This window comes from Ovis aries, chromosome 5, assembly GCF_016772045.2.
Source record: "Ovis aries strain OAR_USU_Benz2616 breed Rambouillet chromosome 5, ARS-UI_Ramb_v3.0, whole genome shotgun sequence".
NCBI lineage: Eukaryota > Metazoa > Chordata > Mammalia > Artiodactyla > Bovidae > Ovis > Ovis aries.
This window is the reverse complement of record NC_056058.1, coordinates 68,433,290-68,454,865: the sequence shown is the minus strand read 5'-3', so window position 1 is coordinate 68,454,865 and position 21,576 is coordinate 68,433,290. Positions and strand designations below refer to the sequence as shown.

At 34.7% G+C, this 21,576-nt stretch overlaps 1 protein-coding gene across 1 annotated transcript; it reads right to left on the bottom strand.

Moving 5' to 3' along the window:
• Nucleotides 1-1,843: 1,843 nt before the first annotated feature.
• UBLCP1 (ubiquitin like domain containing CTD phosphatase 1) lies at nt 1,844-21,544 on the bottom strand. The gene is made up of 11 exons (XM_004009030.5): nt 21,474-21,544; nt 17,643-17,840; nt 16,773-16,864; nt 16,077-16,162; nt 15,880-15,995; nt 14,776-14,874; nt 12,553-12,590; nt 11,891-11,989; nt 8,955-9,071; nt 4,445-4,572; nt 1,844-2,926 (listed from the first exon to the last, which is right to left on the bottom strand). The coding sequence occupies exons 2-11, from the start codon at nt 17,794-17,796 to the stop codon at nt 2,899-2,901; spliced, it is 957 nt and encodes a 318-aa protein (XP_004009079.1). The 5' UTR covers nt 17,797-17,840; nt 21,474-21,544; the 3' UTR covers nt 1,844-2,898.
• Nucleotides 21,545-21,576: the final 32 nt, after the last annotated feature.

The following is a 21,576-nucleotide window of genomic DNA, read 5'->3' as shown; positions in this document are numbered from 1 at the left end:
GGAAATATCCTTAAACTAGCATTTAAGAAGTGCTTACTTACACCCAGTTTTGGGAATTCCTTCTTGGTCCAGTGGTTAGGACTCCATGATGTTACTGCCAAGGGTGTGAATTCAATTCCTGGTTGGGGAACTAACACTCCACAGGCCATGTGGCACAGCCAAAACTCAGAGAAAAAGAAACATCCAGCGTTTTAAAAAAATCACTAGAGTGGGAGGTTTTAAAGATCTTATGTTCTACATGGAACCTCACTGACCTTAAGTAATTGACTCCCTTTTGTAAACCTACAGGATGTCTGATACTAATTTCTGTTCCAATTCTTAAAGTGCATTAGTTTCTCAGTCTTTGATAAATCTATCCAACTAATCATCAAGGATTTCTCAAGTGCTATATACTTAGCATTCCCACAAGACCCACACAGCTTTTTCCAAAGTTAATTCTAAAAACTAATATATCCTTACATAAATACCTATGCATTTAATCTCTAGAGACACCACTTGGGCTGCTGCTCCAGCTAAAAACATTAATAAATTTTGATGTACCAATACTTGAGAGGAAATTAACAATCTGTCCCTATGAGAAAATTGTTTGGGATGAGAAAACTCCTCAACCAGTTTATTTACTTTTTATGTTTTACTACTATTCTTGGCAATTGTCATCTAAAAACCAAGCAACACCCTAAATGAGCTGCCTTTTCGCATGCTGTTGTTTTGCATATTCTTCTTTCCCAGTCCCGTACAGCTTCACCTCCTCCCCACAAGACAACCATCTTCCTTTCTATGAATGAAGAACAAGATGCAGTTCCTTAGTATTTTGACTTGCTTATCTATTGTCTTTATACAACTGAGTAACTCCTACAGATAATATTAACCCAATAACTTGATTTTCATAAAGGACCTGAGGGGCTACCAGGTCTCAAACAGCCCTATAAACCAAAGATTTAATGATGTTCTGCCGTTTTTAGATTAAATATACTTTGTTAGGCACTAATGTCTGAAAGTTTGGAAAATCTGCATATGTAAAACTAACTTTCTATTTCACTAGAATATGCATCTAAATTAAGTCATCTCTTGGTTCTGCTGTGTACACCACATACACAGATATATATAGATACATCTGTTCAATAAATCATAAGATGCTGAAGACAAACTAAAATTCTCACACTATGAATGTATAACCACACAAGCACATGTGACTCCAATAAGCTGACAATGACAAGGTTCACTCAGGACTGCTTAATTTAGCATATCCACTAATAAACTTTGGTTCAGGGCACCACCTAACGGCAGAAAAAAATTTTTCTTGAATTCTATTCTGCTTTGCTTCCTTTGCTAAGTTTTATATTTTAGTTTACACTGATTTAGAAAATGTTTGCTCTTTATCAACCTATATAAACAGTTTGAAGTTTTCAACTTTCTTAAAAAGATCAAGCCCTTTCCATGCCTACCTTAGAATAAAAAGCTGCTTTTTACAGTGGGAAAATGTGCCAAAGAAATACTCTAAAAGATTCTATTCTATCTTTAAATATTTAAATTTAGCCTAATTAAAATGTTCTCATTGAATCATTTTAATTAAAGGTTCTCAAAGGCTTCTATACTCTGTATCTTTATAATAACCACCCAAAATAGTTTATCTTTCTGAAAACATGGTGCTTATTAGAAATATGTAAGCTAACATATCTAATTAGTTGCTAAAATCAACTCCAAATGCATGAATAGTGATAAACACTTTTAAAACTATACACATTTGATTTTTGTCAAGAAGTGCCTACCTGAACCTAGTGTTTGTTTCATGATTCAACAAAGAGGCAAAATATCTGGGATAATATAGAGCAGATAAACAATGTCTTAAGAAAAGAAATTTATTATTTACACCACTGAAATAGTCCCCCATAAGAACAATATATACCATGTTTATTTGCAAGAATCTGATTCCTTTCAAAGAGAAGAACTGTATAAAGCAATACTGTCAACACAAAACAGTGGTCACATGACATATCTGCAGGCACAAGCATTGCAAATGAATTTTTTTTCATCTTATGGCTAGGTATTTTCACTGAAACACAGTGTCTGCACTTCTACAAGACAGGGCTGGAACAGAACAAAAACTTTTTGTTCATGCTTTCAGGGTTGAACCAGTGATACATCCCACTTGAAAATGTACTGCTTTTCGGACAATGGTTTGAGGCAAGAGTGCTTCTACTTGGCCACCACAAGGAAACACACTCTAGTTCTGTACTTTCATTCCTCAGTCTTATGTTTACTACTTGTCATACTATGACGTATGTGTATCACAGCAGATGTTTTCCAGTTTTACTCAAAGAACACTGACACACATACAGACCCAACTGAGACAGGTCAAAATTTAGAAATTTAAGTAGTGGAGTAAGAAGAGAAATTGTGTTTACGACAAAGGGATGAAAAAAAAAAAATCTTGGTGATTTTAAGCAAACCAAATTAGGTTCCTTACTAAAAACATTTCTTTTCTTGGTTTTAAACAGAAAAACAGTAGTTTCCAGATGGGTTTGGGCTTAGACAACACATTGAGACAAAAACACGAGACATATTTGTTTCCAAAGTCACAAAATGACATTGTTAAGTATACATTTCTGCCACTTTGTGTCTGTGTGTGGGCAGGGGTACTCACTACTCTATGCTGGATAAAATATTTTTTAAGAGTTACAGTATATTCATATGGGGGGAGCTTTTTTCTTCTTTTTTGGCGTATTGCTATGATCTTCAAAAAATATAAAATTAAATTTACAAAAAAACTGGAAGACCAAGTATAAGCAGTCGGTATTTGCTGCAGTGTCCAGCACTATCATAATGATCTTTAGCATAAAAGCGAGAAGTTGTTCCTGGATATCAAGTATCTTCAATAATTGCTAGTACAGCTTATAACTACTGTCCTTGCTTCTTTGAGAGATACCTGCAAAAAATCAAAATAAAGATGTCTAAGCTGTATTACACTGAATTCAAGTTAACAGTCTAACACTCCTCCCCAAAGAGAGTTGATTATTTTAATAACAAACCTTTTCAAGATAAGTAATAGCTGTTAATAATCCCTAACATGCATTAATTATGTGCCAAGTACTATTCTAAATACATGCATTAATTCATTTAGTTCTCACAATATTCTATGAGGAGTTTTCAATGATAATTTATTTCTATTTTACAGTCACAAGAGGTTAAGCAATTTGTCCAAGTTCATACAGCAAGAAAGTGGTAGAGTTCAGATTGAAAACAAGACTCTGAAGGCTGCACATTGTCACTACATACTGTCTTACTTCCAAATGTGAAATCAATGTATTAGCTAATATTAAAAATTTCTCCCAATTTATCTTCCTGCATAAAGGTAGTGAGCCAAAGCTGCTAAAGAACTCTGATCAAGAGTGTAAAGATGTTAATTAACTAAACAAACAAATTTTTCTTCATATTATTTTATAGGAGTGTACAAACAAACTAAAATTTTTACATCTCTATTTCTCCCATTTATGAATTACTATACTCAGAGCTATGAGGGTGGAGAAAGAGCTCTTAAAATCAGGAGATCTAGATAAGTCTTGATGGTAAAACTTGCTCACACTGGCATCTATTATTCCCATGACTTAGTTATTACACCATTTACAGGAACTGGGGATAAGTGACAGTCCTAATATTATGAGACTCTAGTAAGAAGCATATTACAAGTTTATGCAAGTATATATCTAAGTACATAAGTGTACAAGTGATCTGAAAAGCCAAAAGTGTAATTCAGCCAGAGTGTTATATTACATGAAGTTTCTTTTGTTGCTGTATTAATGAAATCCAATCTTTAAAGATCTACTTTGAAAAGAATATTTGCAGTACATAATCCTGTCCACTTCTCCAGAGGTTTTTCCTGCAAAATCTTGATGTTTACAAGCAATCTCTGTGTAGATTTGTATTTAAATTTGTGCTCAGAAAAAAAGACTAGAAGACAAGACACCAAGCTAGTATCTTTCATAATCACAACTGTTTGCCTAAAGGAATTAATTTTCTAATTTCTCCGCTACATAGAGAGGTTACTTGTCATTTTTAACAAACATTTCAGCATATTTTATTTTATCCTGACATTATTTTACAGTATGAGAACAGGGATTACATTCTCATATGATTCATAAAAGAGTGACCCAATAAATGTTACAAAATAGTTAACACGTAGCATTAAAAACATGCACTAGCCTCTGAGATCCTCTCTACTAAAGAAGTATCGAAGGTCTTAAGAGATGTGAGTTTATGAACAAGTTAGAGGTTAAGACGAAAGAGAAAAACCCTTCCAGGGGAGATGTCACTAGATTACAAAACAGCTTTAGAATTTACCCATTTTAAATAAAAAATAAGAATTATATGTATACCAGAGTTACCAGACAATTTTTTCATTCATTAATGTACAGACGAAATAAATGAATAAGCAAATGACACTTACCTTTCCCAATATTTGTGATTCAGGTCCAAAAAATCATCTAGTTTTGCTATTTCCTTGAGGTACTGGGTTAATTTTAAAAGTTCTTTGTCTTTATCTCGATTTAGGTGTGCTTTCATAAAAGGTCTTATCTATTAGAAAACAGACATTATCCAACAATTCACACTGCAGTAAGAAAAATAGTACAAACCTGTACATTTAAGTTACAGTCAATGAAATTAATATCACCAAGGATGTCAATACTAAGAATTACTTTTATATTATCTCACTGACAGTCACGGTGTGTTTATAATAGAAGACCCCTTCCACCTAATTTGCCTTCTATTAGCCTTTCAGTCTGAACTTGAAACACCAGCTATCTTACAGCACTTCAACCCTACGTGGATTCTCTACTTTGCAGAACTACTTAAGACTTTTCCCCCTTCTATCTAGATGCTTCTTACTAATTAAATAATTTCATTCGCATCACTTCATTTATTAAAAAGGTACATAATACAAGCTTGATTTATAGTAGAGTGAGATAAGTTTTTAAACCATAAATTTACTATTATAAATAATTTCAAAAGATCAAAACTGATAAAAAATTATCAGACCATAAAATGCAATATTACATATGCATTTAACCCCAGAAGTCCTCCACATAGTTGTTTTGTTATTTAAAAAAAAGAAAAGAAAAAACATTTAAATAAATTTAAAAAATAAACTTTGTATTATAATACTACAGAATAAAACATCATTATCATATATTAGTATGGAAGAACAAACTAATGCTGAAAGATAAATGTCTGATTATTTTCACATCAGTATTTTTCTATTAAATTTTTATATAACTAAGATATTATGCATTGGTATAACCTGTTTTCACTCATATTTTATCATAAGTATTTTTCTTTATTATTAAAGTCTCCATTAAAATATTTTTAATTATATGAGTTTTCCCATAAAAAGTGGTCATAGTTTCTGAATTTTTAAGTTCAATAAATTTTATTATGATAAAAAGTCCATTTCAAAATCATGAAAATCAGGATGATGGACAGGGTTAAAGACTATAATTAGTAAGGAATTTTATATCTTGACTTGAATGGCAGTTACACAAGTTCTTTGTAAAACAATGTTAAACTATATGTTTTACGTACTTTTCTTTATGTTACAGTTCCAATAGAGTTCTACTTTTTTAAAGAACCTGCTCATCTACATACCACTCAAGATAGCATTTCATAAAACTTTAACTAATTTTAGATGAAATAATGTCTAGGATTTGCTGCAAAATATCAAAGAGAGGAAAACAGTTAAGGTATAGAGCAAACATTCATGAATTAACAAGTTGTTTAAACAGGATGATGTATACATGGGGGTTAATTCATACAATTCCAAGCAGTTCTATTTTATGTTTGAACTTTTCCATTAAAAATAATTTTTTTTTAATCAAACATACTTCTGTAAGAACTGAAAAAATCATTTTAGTAAAATATTAATATATCCTTATTGTGACTGAAAGAAAATGCAAACTGGTCAATTTTACATAGGGATATTTAAAAACATGACATTTGATCATTGTTACATATTGAGAACAATGAGCCCTTGGGAGTGTTACCGTGTCAATCAAGAGTAGAGGTTTAATAAGAATTTTTATATACTTCTGTGTCACAGGAAAAACACAACAACAGCTTGAAAGAAACAGAAGAAAATACTCCCATACATCCCAGGTTCTACTTGCATCAAAACAGCTTAGGGCCAAGGACCTCCACAGCTGTGAGTTAGCGGGTGGCTGACTGGCACCAGGAAGAGCTGTCAGAGCCTGCACAGATGCAAGCTCTTGTAGGAGATCCTACTTCCAAACAGGCAGTGCTGCTTCACAGCAGCAGCAGTGACTGCAGGAGATCAAGACTCTCCGCAGGGGCTTGCGTAAGCTCTGCAGCTAGGTATAAACAGGCATGATATCAAAATGTGGTGACATGAGTTTTTGCACAATCCTGGGCAAGACTGGAATATTTTGAGGTATTCCCTCATGTAACTAAAGATTGTAAAAGCAACATATTAACTTCTAAACTATTAATATACAATGTACCAAAGTGATTTCCAGTGTAAAACCAGGAAGAGATTTAGACTGAAAGAGAAAGTACAGTCAATGCCTAGTAAATAAGACTTTCAACCCAAGGCCCTGCTAAGCAACTTTTACTTTCTAAACAATTGGTCTTAAGCACTACTAACAAAACTAAAACCCAAAGATTCTAGATCTAAAAGTTAAACCAGTAAAGTGCAAAAATTGACCTAATTGACTTCAACTGTTTCAGTATAATCACTGCTCCATTCTCAAGAATAATCTAAGTGATCAACATATATTACCCTTATTGCTGCATAACCAAAAAAACATTTTTAGGAACTTAAGAATACTTACATGATCTGCATTCCACTTCCTTATATAGACAATAAAAGTGAAGTTCAGAGAAACTACTGTTTATGCATGACCAAAACTCAACTTCCTTAAGTTCAGTACTATATTTGTAACTGAAAAGCCTCCTATGTTATATTTCAAACCTTAAGATTAACAAACTTGTATTATAAGAAGTTAACTACTTCAAAAATAAGCAGTCTTTAAGATCTCTGTGAAATCTTTGAGATTTCTACCAGAAGTATTATGAAACAGTGGTAACAAACACAGAGTTTAAGAGTATTTGTCAATTTCAAAACCACTTCTATGTCAATGTGGGCAGAACATTAATTACTACCTTCTTAAAAGGGGTTTTCAAAAGGAGACATGAGAGAGATTACCTGTAGAATGCTTAAAAATACCTCTCCTGAATTAGAATTTTTGCAGGTGGAAACTAATATATTTTTAGGAACTGCTTCAGTGATTCTACTGAGTACTCTGGTTTAAAAAAAAGAAAATATTGCTCTAAAGTACTAGAAATTTGTATCATCATCTTGCTGTATCCAGAGATGAGGAGGGCCCAAATGTTGGCTGGGAAAATGTTTCTTCTAAAAACACACATGAAAGTAATATTTTTTTTTTAAATTTAAGCTCTTCTCAAAAGTCATTCGCTGTCTTACATGCAGAATCCAAGAAAAAACAAAAACAAAACACACACACAAAAACCAAGCTCATACACAACAGAACAGAAAGAACAGATTGGTGGTTGCCAGAAATGGGTAGGTGGGAGAAATGAAGAAAGTCAAAAGGTACAAACCTCTAGGTATAAAATAAGTCATGGGGATATAAGGTAGAGCATAATAACTGTAGTTAATAATACCTAACTGCATATTTGAAAGCTGCTAAGAGAATAGATCTTAAATGTTCTCATCACAAAAAAAAAAAAAATAATAACTCTGTATGGTGACAGATCTGTGGTGATCATTTCACAATATATACAAATATCAAATCATAAATTATATTGTACACCTGAAACTAATATTATACCTCAACCAAAAAAAAATTTTTAATCATTCCCTGAATACCATGATTTTACCTCCTTTCCAGTACAGATACCATTGGTTTCATACAAGATTCAGCTTAGATCAACTGAATCTTTGCTCAAGACTGAAGAATGTACTTTTGTGTCTTATACCTGGTAAACCACATAGGGGAAAAGCACTTCTCCTAAAGCCTCAAACAGAAATCATTTTTAAAGGGGAACATAACCACCAATCTACCCCTAGAACTTCTCTTCCAAGTCAACAGTTTTTATATTTGTGACAATTCACTGCCTAGATTAATAAAAATTCCCTCAACTATCCTCCTTGTACACCAAAGACCACATCAATAGTCTACAAGGATAGCTTCAAAAATGTATCTGCTTCAAGTTTTCCTCTTGTTTTTTAAGGTCATCAAGAATTCAGCTTGTGGAAAAGTTTAGGACTGAGATTAAAAATATCTTAGTGTCAGGATTTACACTTCAAATGGAGATTTCATTTGCATTAGTACCATAATATAAAGCTCTCTTTTCCGTTTTCATATTGTACTGACACATAGGCAGCCACAGGTACCAAAATTTTAAGTTTCAATTTCTCTCTTACCAATTTTACACTGCTCAGACAGTAAAGAACCTGCCTGCAATGAGGGAGAGCTGGTTCGATCCCTGGGTTGGAAAGATCCCCTGGAGGGCATGGCAACCCACTCCAGTATTCTTGCCTGGAGAATCATTATGGACAGAGGAGCCTGGCAGGTTACAGTCCATGGGATCACATAGAGTAAGACATGACTTAAAGACTTAACAACAACAATCTTTAAATCCTTAATCCAACAATGTCTGATGCTTTCACTTTTGATGCTGAAAGTCAATATCAGTAAGCTCATGTTGTTCCTCAGAGCTAACTGAAAATAAAACATCTAGATGAGTTGGTTAACCAAGGAGATACCATGTGAGAGAGAAAATGTTCAATTTTATATGAATTTTTCTAAACATATGTTTTTCTTGCCAACACATTACCTAAAAAAATTTATGAAATTCAATAGTGCTAAAGTTCTACTGCATATACCAGCATATATGCGAATAGCAAGTAAATTATGTCTTACCTTTAGTCCATTCTGTGGGTTCATGAGAAAATTTCGTCCTATGTCATCAAACATGATGGTGTTTTTCTTGCTGTAAAACTCCGAAAACTTTCCCCATATAACACCAAGAGGCTTTACCTTAGAATAAAAACTTAGATTTAACTCAAATTTCATAAATAGTTCATCCTTTCTTAGAAGCAAAAATACTGCAAAATGCCTACAGAACTATGCCAGAGTGTTCCTTTACCACAAGACAGTGATGGCTGGCTCTGTGAACAGACCAGAACTGAGAGGCAACACACTTTAAGAGACAATGTATCTCCCAATGTTAACTTCTGAAAGGTCTGCTCATGTCTAATGGAACTAAGCCCATTATAACACTTTCAATAATTTTAACCAGAAGATTTGGGATCAAAATAAGAGTATTTAATGTAAAAAATAAGAATCTAGTAATTATTCAGAGTCTGCTGAGCAGTCTTATGTCCCCAGAACCTGAGGTTTCACTTGGGGTCTGTTTTCAAAACTAGCAAACCTTAACAACAATGTATCTTGCTCTTTTACTACAATATTTAAATATTTTATAAAGCAAAAATTGACTTTCTCTAGTTCAGTAGTACAGGGGCACAATTTCTAGAGCATTTGACTGTTTAACTTCAAAAATACCATAATTTGTAAATTCTTGCTTGTATTTCTGAATTCTTAAAATGAGCCTTCAAAAAGATAATCCCTCAGATATTTATATCTGTTGATACTTGCATAAATTCTCTGTAAGACCACATGAGAAGCAATAGTGATTGCCTAAAGGAAGAAGAGTTAAATGGCTGGAAGGTTCAGGACGGAGGAAGACTTTTCACTACATATTTGTGAATCATGTGAACATTTTATACATTCAAAAAAAATTTTTAATACACTAACTTTTAGAAGTTAAAAGTTTTTTCTTTTAGAAGAAAAAGTACTTTTTGCTGAATGCAAGAGTCTCATTTGTGATACGAGATTACATGCTATTAATAATAACTATGAAATTAAATGGTAATAAATAAATGGTGATTAAGAGTTGTCATTTTTCTTTTTTTCCTTCTATAATTTATTTTAATATGGAGAAAGTCTCTTTTCCTATCTTAGTGTTCTTACTACTACAAAAAATGTTATTGAAATATTTTAATTTCACTAAAATTTTATTTGCTGTATGTGTTTGCACTGTTTACTACTGAAATAAATCCCCCAAATACTTGAAGACAAATATATTGGAACTAAAACAATAAACCAGATTTTTGGTTTTCTTAGCCAACATAAAGTCTCACGAAATAAAACAAGAGCTTTATGACAGCCAGGGTTAGTAATCCTACATCCTCTTAAACAGAGCTGTCATTTTGTAATTAAGTCAAGCACTATATGTTCCCCAAAACATGTGCTCCTTTGTTCTCAATTAGAGAAGTAACATTGCTGACCACAGGGAAAAAAATTGTGAAAACACAAAAAAGGACAAAGGAAAAATTTTAAATATCTATAATCCAGTTAGTACCAAAGATTACAACTAGATATTCCGGTATATTTACCTCCAGTCTTTCTGATAAACAGCGGCAGCCTCAAAGAGTTCACAGATCTTTTGTTAAGCTAAGGGAAACCCTGAACCAAACAAAGGTTAAAAACTATTTTCTAACAGTTTGAAAATATTGCTAAAATATTTCTTTCACTTTAATAATATATCATGAAAAAATTTTAAAGCACTAAATACTACATCAAATAGCTGCATTCCATTAAATGGGTGAACAAAAATCTATACAATCAACTGTCTACTACGGTGGGGATTTGTTTATTGAGGATTTCTTTTTTTTTTTTGAGGATTTCTTTTTATTCCTTTTTCATTATTAGAAACATTCCTATGCTTAACATTTGCCAAACTTCTTTTCCCTGTTTAGATTTAGTAAATGTACCACTTCAGCAGATAATAAATTACATTTTCTCCTGATGTATATTTAACTTCCTTTACTGAAAAATCCCCATGCACATAATTTGACTTATGATGGACAATCCTGTCTCTTCTAAATTTTCCTAGTTTGCTAAGTTCTCCCCAATTCCAATTACTCTGTTTCCAAAAGGCATGGAATCAAGTGTTCTCATCTCTTTATTCCCAACAGTGCCCACTGCAGGGCTCTGCAGATATGAGAACTTCATAATATGACTAGTTACTTGATGAGTAAACAAAGTGAAGAACCTTAATCTTTTTAAGCATAAATCTTTTTTGATTGTTCTTATTTTCTTTAGGCCTTCACATGTCACCCCAAAGACATGCATCATGATATATCTGCTTTTATTTATGTTTCATATAGGCCAAGACAAGTATGTTCTGGTCTGTTTCTACTATCCTCCCTGAAGATATCCAATATTTTTTCTCATTTACTCTGTCTCCTCTACATTGTCAGAGAAGGCAATGACAAGCCACTCCAGTACTCTTGCCTAGAAAATCTCATGGACAGAGGAGCCTGGTAGGCTGCAGTCCATGGGGTCACTAGGAGTCGGACAGGACTGAGAGACTTCACTTTCACTTTTCACTTTCATGCATTGAAGAAGGAAATGGCAACCACTCCAGTGTTTTTGCCTGGAGAATCCCAGGGACGGGGGAGCCTGGTGGGCTGCCGTCTATGGGGTCACACAGAGTCGGACACGACTGAAGCGACTTAGCAGCAGCACTCTGTCTTTAGCAACACTGTGCTGCTATCATCATGGGACAATTAACCATGACTTTTCCTGACAGCCCTTCCTTAAGCTTCTTAATTTTGCCACTAAAATTCAAATCTATTAACCTGAAATACAGCTTCCTCCATCAAAACTCAACTGACACTTTATTATCCACTTGGATTTCTAAACTCTTTGTGTAGTTTATTCCATCAATATAAATGCAAACAGTATATCAGAAAACAAGCAAGTCTTTAAATAAAAGAAAAATGACTTCTTACATCTATTAATCCTCTCCTCGGAGTATGTACTGTTATCATAGCAGCACTGTCCAACATGAAGGTAATCTTGTAATTTGCATTTGTACTCACTCCCAGCTCCTATAAATATAAATGTTCACATAGTTAAAATATAATAATGTGGACAATCCCACGCTGCTTTATGAATAGTCCAGCATAATTTCCCATTACACCATTTTTCTATGCCCCTGGCTACCACATCTTGATCAACAACTGGCAAGCATTTTAGTTTCACTAAGCAGATTGAGTAAATGGTAGTCCAAAGAACCCTAGTCTATTGAGCTTCCAAATGAGGGGCCCTTTTCAATATATTACCAGAAACAGGTTACTTCCTAATTCACTATTTTAGAAGAGCATCACTCCTTTAAGCATCACACACCGGACAAAAGAGGAAAATAACATGTTAGCGTAAAATAAGGGAAAGAGGAACAGGAGCTTTGCTGTATTTTATCTTGAAAAAGACATAGGTAGGTAATCAAAGCAAATCACCACTAAGCAGACTTCAAAAACACCTCTAACTCCTGATATTGGCATTTGTTTTGCTACTAAATGTCCTCCAATGACAATGAAATTAATTCAGAACTTTCTAAAAAGACAAATGCAGTTTCAAAATGTTCTTAAATGGATTGTTTTCTAACACTTACTTTCATTTTAGCTTCAATCCACTTCATATTTGTTGCAGCTAAAACATGAGGAATGATAACACAATATATATGAAAAGTTTGAACTTAATTTAAAAAATCTTTCTTCTGTATAAATTAGTTTCTAAGCAATACTAAAAGTTCAAATACACCACAAATAATCCCTAGCATAATTTATGGTTAATTTTCATTTAATTCTTTATAAAAACAAACTTATTTTACTGTGTCTTCAAGACAACAATTTTTAACTTTTCTCTAAAAGATACCAGTCACCAATGCTCAAAGGAACTCTGAACCTAGGAAATTCATAAATCAAGCCCTAATCACCCTTTTAAAAACAGCCCTGCTACTATTCTCCATCAATTCTAAACTTGAATTTAGGGTGCCTGGATCTCCTTTTTTTTTTTTTTCTATGTTCCCCCGCCAGGTAACATACAGGTGGGGGCGGGGGGGGGGGGTCATCCAGCAGCTTTTAACAAGTCTGAGACAACTAAATTCATAAACTGCATCTATGTCATGTACCTGCTCACTATCAGTCACCAACCACTTTGAGATCACTGACATTAAAATTCAACCTTCAGCTTCATGTGCATTACTCATCTCAAGGTGCTGGACTTAAACTACATAGGTATTACAGAGTAAAATATTTCAAAAGGGAAAAAGGAGTTCAATTATTTAAAGTGTGTATACACATGCATGTATGTTATTTTTTAAGGGCAAATGAGGTACCTAAGTTCTTGGAATAAAAATCTTTAGCACACATAAAAGAACCAAAATCACCTTACATGCAAAACTGGTCAGCTGAACTAAAATTTTAGAGAATGATGTGTCTACAATGACAACAAATCATGTGATAGGGAAAAATAATATTTTAACTCAGTATATATTTTGAATCTGTAATTCCCAGATGAAAAACAGAAATATTTTCAGCTAATAAAAAGGATTTCTAACTATTAAGCAATTATTACATCTCAGACACATTACTAGTTGCTATATCAATATTTTATTCTTATAACTATCCTGTCATATAGGTTTCCTTATATTCATTTCTCAGATGAGGAAGCTAAGGCTCAGAGCAATTAACTGACCTGCCCAGAATCAGTAAGGTCAGAGCAAGAATTAAAACTTTAGTCTACTTAGCTATAAAATGAGATGCCCTTTTCAATGTACTACTATGAAATTTATAAAAATAACCTATTTTAAATATATGATTGTAAAAAGCTCTCAAAATCCCTAAGTCTACTCTAATAACATTTAGAGGATAAATGTTTTACTCAAATGTCATCTCAGAAGTCAGAATTGCTGAACACAAAACTGTTTTTCAGGAAGCTTTCTCCTCTGTATCTTAAAAATCAGAAAATTATATATTTAACTATATATTTAGTTATAATGGATATGTACTCATGTTAGTACTAAACTATTGAAATACTCTGATTATAAGAGAAAATACAAAGGAAATTTACAGACTAGAGAAGTATGTAGCCTCTATAATCAGTAACCTAGTACAGTTAAATGTACCATCTTTAGCTGATGGGAGTTTATTTAATTCACAATTAGGATACCTCTTTTCTGACATTGCCAAGAGAAAACTTAAAATGTTTATGGGAAAGTGAGATGTAAATCAATACACCACTACCCTTTCCTTTTCAGAAAATCGTGCCACAAAAATGTAATGTCACCTCAACTGAACAGTGTGCTCAGTAATGCAGTAAATTTACTTTTCTGGAGAAAACTCACTCTTATCATAGACCTGTACATTCCTGGAATGGCAGATCACAACTTGAGTCATACTGCTTTAACACACTTATTAATTTTCCCTAAGTAAATTCACATTGCCTTTATTTCTGAACTATATCACTGTAAATTTTTTTTAATACATATGTTTCTCCAATGTTCTGAGACTAGAATAATGAAGAAAATTGAAAGCAACAGGAAACTAAAACATCAGAGTCTATAGTAAATATCAGAAAGAAAAGATCCTTATCAAAGTGTGGTCTTGTAAAAACAGGCCTTTTTATTTCACACTATAAACTACTCTCTTCCTATACTTAAGTATTTCAGTGGTATTGGCAAATACATGTATATGTTTACACTGTGATGAATGAAAGTATCAGACATGCTTCATCAGAAATTTGCAAAATAAAATTTAAGTCACATTTTATAAAGCAAAGTAATATAGGCAACAACCTTATTTTCATGAAAATCTAAACAAGAAATACAGCTTACACCAAATAACAATGTCATAATCCTCATATGCAGATGTTAGGAATTCATGAAGATATGGCCGCATTAATTCTACCCCAGTCTCTGCACAAGACCTATGGTCTAAAATAAAATCAGTTAGAGATGATGATTAGTTTATTATCATGGACAAATATCTAATATAGATTAAACTTCTGAAATATAACAGAAACACTCAAAATACTAAGTACTTCAGACTAACTTCTACCAGCTGACAGAGGGACATCTTCAAAGCACACAATTCAGTATTCTTGCAATCCAACTTTAACTAATCAATTCTGTTCAATCTGCAAAGAGCCAATACCTAGAATTCAGGCTTATATAATAAACAGTAAGTTTTCTTCTCTTCTAATCTCTAAAACATAGATCTTATTTTAGGATATGAAAAACAAACTAGGGCCAGATATACTCACTTTTTAGCCATTCACCTTCCAAATACAATCATATTTCACCAAAATAACAGATTCAATTAATTTACTAATCAAATTTTAAAATAAATGTACACTAACTTATGACATGTACTTAAAGGTTAGGATTAGAGGTAAATATGCTCATTTTAATGTCAGGAGTTATCCAATTATTTCTGGCAATATTAAAGGATGAAATGAACATCTTTTTTTGCTGACATGAAATATCAAATGTCAAATTCTTAAATTCAAGAATCTGTCTTGAACATAATAGAAAACCAGGAATAAACTATCAAAGATGATTTTTAAATAATCCTCATAAAATATTAATAAATAGGTAATGGCTTTATTAAATTATCACAGATTCATAAAATCATAGAAAATCACCAGACCAAAAAATACATATATTTAACTCACAATGAATACAAAATGACTAAAATGTTGACCATATCATTAAGTAAACATGAAAAGGATATACATAAAAACATCCAGGAAATTAACACATAAAAAAAGATCTCTGGATCTTGGGATTACATATGACTTCTTTTTTTGCTTGCAATAAATGATTTACTTTTAAAATAAAAAGAAATGCTTTAAGTAATTCATAGTGCAAGGAAAAAACAAAAGGGGAAAATGCTGTTAACGGGTAACAGATGATGAAGCACAGTTTCAGCTGACTTACCAAATAATGTATAGTCAACATCTAGTACCAAAAGTTTTTTCCCTTCCCTGGGAGGATTCAAAATTTCCACTTTGTACTCTTTTACTCTGCGGGAAATTTTCAGTAGGTTTTCCTCCCTAATGAAAAATAAAATCAGACGAAAGATTTACTTTCTCTTGTATTACAACCAATTCCCTTTGATGATGAAAAGCACTCACCTATTTTCTACTTCAACTACTTCATCTTCAATATCAAAGTCATTAACAACGTCATCATTGTCAGGAGGTGGACCTAAGACATCTTCCTATTAAGACGAAAAACAGTATTGCTTTACCATATTCTTTTTAACATAACAAATAAATGCATAGCATAAAAAATTAAGAGGTACAAATTGAGTCCAAAAGTCTTGCAAGCACACGCTATGGGAAAACATCCACATTTTATGTATGTTCACTGGACAGATATACCACGTTAAATTTCACCATTATCACTACTACTATAAAAAGCTGCCTGTGTACACTGACAAGTTGCCCAGTGTTTGCTTTCTGCTGAGTTAATACCACATTCACTGTTTTTACTTTCTGTTGACTATTAAACTGACAGTTTTACCACAATTAAAACTATGATGTAACAATGTGATATAAATCATAATATCTTCAAAGGGAGAGCTTCCTCAGTGGCTCAGTGGTAAAGAATCCACCTGTAATGAAGGAAACGTGGGTTTGATCCCTGGGTCAGGAAGATCCCCTGGAGGAAGAACTGGCAACCCACTCCAGTATTCTTGCCGGAAAAATCCCATGGACAGAGGAGTCTAGAGGGCTACAGTCATAGGGTCGCAAAGAGTCGGACATGACTGAGCGACTAAGCACGCACGCATCTTCAATGGGACAAATATAACAAAAGTAAACATTTACCAAGCTCTCCTCACGAGTTCCCATCATCATGATTTTAGTATTTGGTTTCAGTTTGAGAGCTCCAAGCTTAACATCATTTTCTGCAGGTTTGCCTACAATACAAGCAAATGACTGTTTTCTCACTAAAGTTCACGTGCTGGTTTCACTATCCCATTATATAAAACCCTAACATTAAAAGATTCCACAGCAGGTTCTTTTCCCTTAAATTAATAAACTATTACTGCTGAATTAGCAGTTTCTAACACACTATGAAAAGCGATTAATACAAGGTTGGGTTTTTTTCCCCCAACTCCATCTTAGAGGAACATATTTAATTCAACTAACTAAATAAACTCATGTTTTATTCTTATTCTGTTGTTCAAGATGAAGATAACTGTTTTCCAGAAAGTCCTGAAAATTGAGTGCCTAGGATAACTGTAGATTTACTGCTTTTCAGAACTCACTCTTTACTGATAAAACAAACACAAACACCTTAAAAGTACCTTTTAAATGAATATGAACATTGCTGATAATTTCTAAATTGTTATTACTTTCAAAAGAGAAAAGTTAATTTGGAGAGAGTAAAAGGCCCAAGCTGTAATGAAAAGACTGTACTAGAAGACAGATATTACAAATTACACTCTTTACCTGGGACTTTCATGTCCAAGGTTTAACAAGCAAACATCAACTGTCAGAGGAAATCAAAAGTAATCTTAATAGTGGTGTTATTTCCAAGTATTCTTAAATATTCTTACTTGTATCACTAAAATAATTTAAGGGATATTAAAGAAACCTCCAGGAGGAAAGACTTATTAAGGTGAACTGATAATAGCTAATGTAAAGATTTACAAATATATCAATGCAATAAATTTGAAGAAGGGAGAAAATTACCTTTAACTTTGAGCCCAAGTAACTTCTGGCGTTCTGGTAGCACTCCTGTAAGGGTCTTGAGAAACTGTTTGAGATCCAGCACAGTATCATCTTCCGAAAGTGTGGTCACTGAATATTCCTGTCCACCCCATTTTACGATGATAGGAAGAGCCATCCTTGAAACATATGATAAGGCAGCTTTCCTTCTGAAAAAGATACCTAGAAAGAAAGCCATATACGTGTTGAAACAGACATACCAAAGATGGTCATACAGCAGAAACTAACACAACATTGCAAAGCAACTATATTCAACAAAAAATTTTAGAAAGATGTATCGAAGCTCTAAGCTTTATAAACTGCATCCTTTGAGTCCTAATTTACATCTTGATAGTCGAGAAACAGGATTTTCTACTTATAGAAATGTTATCAGAACACCAAAAGTTATTAGGAGTCAAAGTTAAAATTCCTCCACGTTCCCAAATTTTAGCTTAGTTACAACCCTCTAATATTCTATCAGATTATTCCTGTTTGGAAAGCTGCAATCATGAGCTACATATTTCTCCCTCTCTGATCAGGTTTATGCTGCAGGCAAGTTCCTCCATGATGGACCATTCATGTTCATTTACCATTTGCAAGGTAGGACAGGGAGTTGTTAAGAGCACAAATTCTTGAGTCAGATTACCTGGGTTTGGAGTTCAGGAATCCCACTTATTAGCTATTTAACCTTAGAAAGTTAATTGACTCTTACTGCCTAGGTTTCCTCATCAGTAAAATAGGGATGCTAATACTACCTACAACTCAAGGTTCATGAGGAGTAAGTTAATTTTTGTAAGTCACATACTACCTGGCACATAGGTAGCACTATGCAAGTAAGTAATTGGTTAAATAGTTTCAAAAACTAGAACTGAAGTGTTTTAGGCACAGCATTAAACAAATGGTAAATGGCCATTATTTATTTCAGATTTAATAAACAAGGCTTCCCTAATAGCTCATTTGGTAAAGAATCTGCCTGCAATGCAGGAGACCCCCATTTGATTCCTGGGTCGGGAAGATCCACTGGAGAAGGCATAGGCTACCCACTCCAGTATTCTTGGGCTTCCCTTGTGGCTCAGCTGGTAAAGAAACTGCCAGCAATGCAGACCTGGATTCGATCCCTGGGTTGGGAAGATCCCCTGGAGAAAGGAAAGGCCACCCACTCCAGTATTCTGGCATAGAGAATTCCATAGACTGTATAGTCAGACACAACTGAGTGATTTTCACTTTCACTTTTTCACAGGGGATGAGATGGTTGGATGGCATCACTGACTGGATGGATATGAGTTTGAGCAAGCTCCGGGAGTTGGTGATGGACAGGGAAGCCTAGCGTGCTGCAGTTCATGGGGTCACAAAGAGTCAGATACAACTGAGTGATTGAACTGAACTGAATACACAGAACAGTTTTTACACAATCTCATTTAACAAGGTTGTTTGGTAAGAACTGTCTCTCTTTCACTGTGAAGGAAACAGGAGTTTAGAAGCGAAATGAAAGTCACTCAGTTGTGTCCAACTCTTTGCAATCCCATAGACTATACAGTCCATGGAATTCTCTAGGAGTTCAGAGAAGTTATGTAATTGGCTCATGCGCAAACAGCTGATAAATGAACAGGTCTTCTGACTAAATCTCAAGTTTCTTCCCCTTGTGTCTCTCTTGAACTTAAGGTACCAAAGATCCGTAAATACAAAATCCGCAGGCACAGATAAAGTACACAAAGATTATACAGCAGCTGCCACTCATCAATGATAGCAGGTAGGTCTTCCCCGCCATAAAGCTTCCTACCAGTTTTCATGTTTGTTCCCCCAACAGGTCAGAGAACTAGATTTTTTTCATCTCAAAGTAGTGGTATTTACAAATGCTGTCATAATATATTTAACACAACATTTGACTGCACTCTTCAAGTATTACAACCAACAACAAGAAAGAAGGCAAATTCTGAATCTTAACATGCAAATGTAATCTGGAAACTCAAGATGTCTTCAGCATGCCCATTAGAAAAGAGCACCATAAATTCACTTACATTCATTCTATGTTTATAACCTGCTCTACTAAAACTTTAAAGAAGGTATGCTACTTTAGAGCAATGTATTCTATTTGGCAAGAATGTGCTCTAACAAATGCTATACTCCTCAAAAAAAAAAAAAGACAAATAAGCCTTTTGTGTCAAACAGAAATACGATTTAAATATTATTTTTCTGTGAGAAGTGGAAATAAAAATGAAAACTTACAAGAGCTAGGAATGCAAATAGCGCTAATACAGCACGTTGTATTGGGCAGAACAAAACACTTCAAGCGAGATCACCTCAACTCTAGGTGGATTCGGACAAATCATTGTGCCTCTAGATGAGTGTTCTCAAAGTGTGGTCCCCAGACCATTCAACAGCACTGACCCCACTTGGTAACTTGTTAGAAATATAACTGGGCCTGGAGAGAAGAGACCCAGCAATTTGTGTTTTAACAATCCCTGTTCCCACCCTCCCCCCATCTTTGAGGCATGTTAAAGTTAGAGAGGCTCTTCAATTTTCTCAGACTTAAAAAAGAAAATGTGCCAGATGGCATGGGCTCTGTGTGCTTAGTAAAGCAGTATACAAATGTTACATATCACCCATGCCACAAGGGGATTTCCAAACTGACAACTGCTCTAAAGGACTAGGCACAACAAAACAAATACCATAAAAAAGTTTAATGCAAAAGCCCTTAAAACTGTTTTTCAAAGTTATACTGAACTTTACTCCTTGAATATTTAGATCATTCACAAGAATGGAGCAATGCAATGCAAATGCATGAGTCATTTTCTGTTTTCACACTTGGCCTTTTCTTACACAATTCTAATGTTTTGTGTCATTCCAGATCTTATCAGATTTATAAAGCAAAAAACGAGTTTGAGGGTAGGGACGGCGATCAAACCCAAATAAGTTAGCAAGGAACATACCTTTATGGTGGTGAAACTACAGCCAAGAACGGCTGTTTGGATAAATTCTTCCAACCTAACATACAGTGGTGACTTGTCTAGCCAAGGCAGTAATGTTTATCACGACAGTATTAAGCCGCGCACTAACAGCCATGACAGCACTTATAAGCAATACAAATGGTGGTGAAAACAGAAAAATTATAATATGCTCGACAATTTTATTCTTCATTTAATCTTCACAATCCTAAACTGACAACTATTGTCTTCACTATACAGACTAGAAATTTGAAAAAGAAGAAAAACAAGCTGCTCCAGACCACACAACTAAAAAGTAGCAAAGGCGGTCAATTTGAAAGGACCTTCAGCCTAAGTTAACACCTTAGGAATTGCGGGGAATTAACTTTTCAAGCTGCCTAGTAAAGCGTAACAACTGAAGTACTGTCAACTCATTCTCTGGACAGCACGGCTGCAGCAACTGCGAGCGAGTGCAGAGGAGACAGCTGTGGGCTTCGAAGCGGCAGCTAGGGGACAGCACAGAAGGCAGGCAGAGACCCCCAAAACCCAAAAGGGCTGGGATACGTTCAACAGGGAGGGGGAAGAAATGGACAAACCCCAGTCGAGGGAGGAATGAGACGGGAGGACGCAAAAACCCAAAGAGGTGCGGAAAGCCCTCCACCCAGGCGAGGAGGCTGGATGCGAGGGTGGCGGCCCCTGTGATGAGCGGGCCGGGGCCGGAGGCCTGAGCCGCGCACGGACCAGGGCAGCCGCGGGCGGGACGCCCTAATGCAGCCCCAGCCGGCCTGCCAGGCCACAGTGAAGGTCGCGCAGCGAGGACAGCAAAGGTGCGGTCCTCCAGCCCAACCATGTTTCCGCGGGCAGTGGGCAGGGATGCCCAGAGTCCCCTCACCTGGAGCACAGCGGAACCGACAACAGCGGATGCAAGAACCGACCGCAGAGAAACCCACGGCGACCGGAAGTGAGAGGCGGGGACCGGAACCGGCTAACGAACC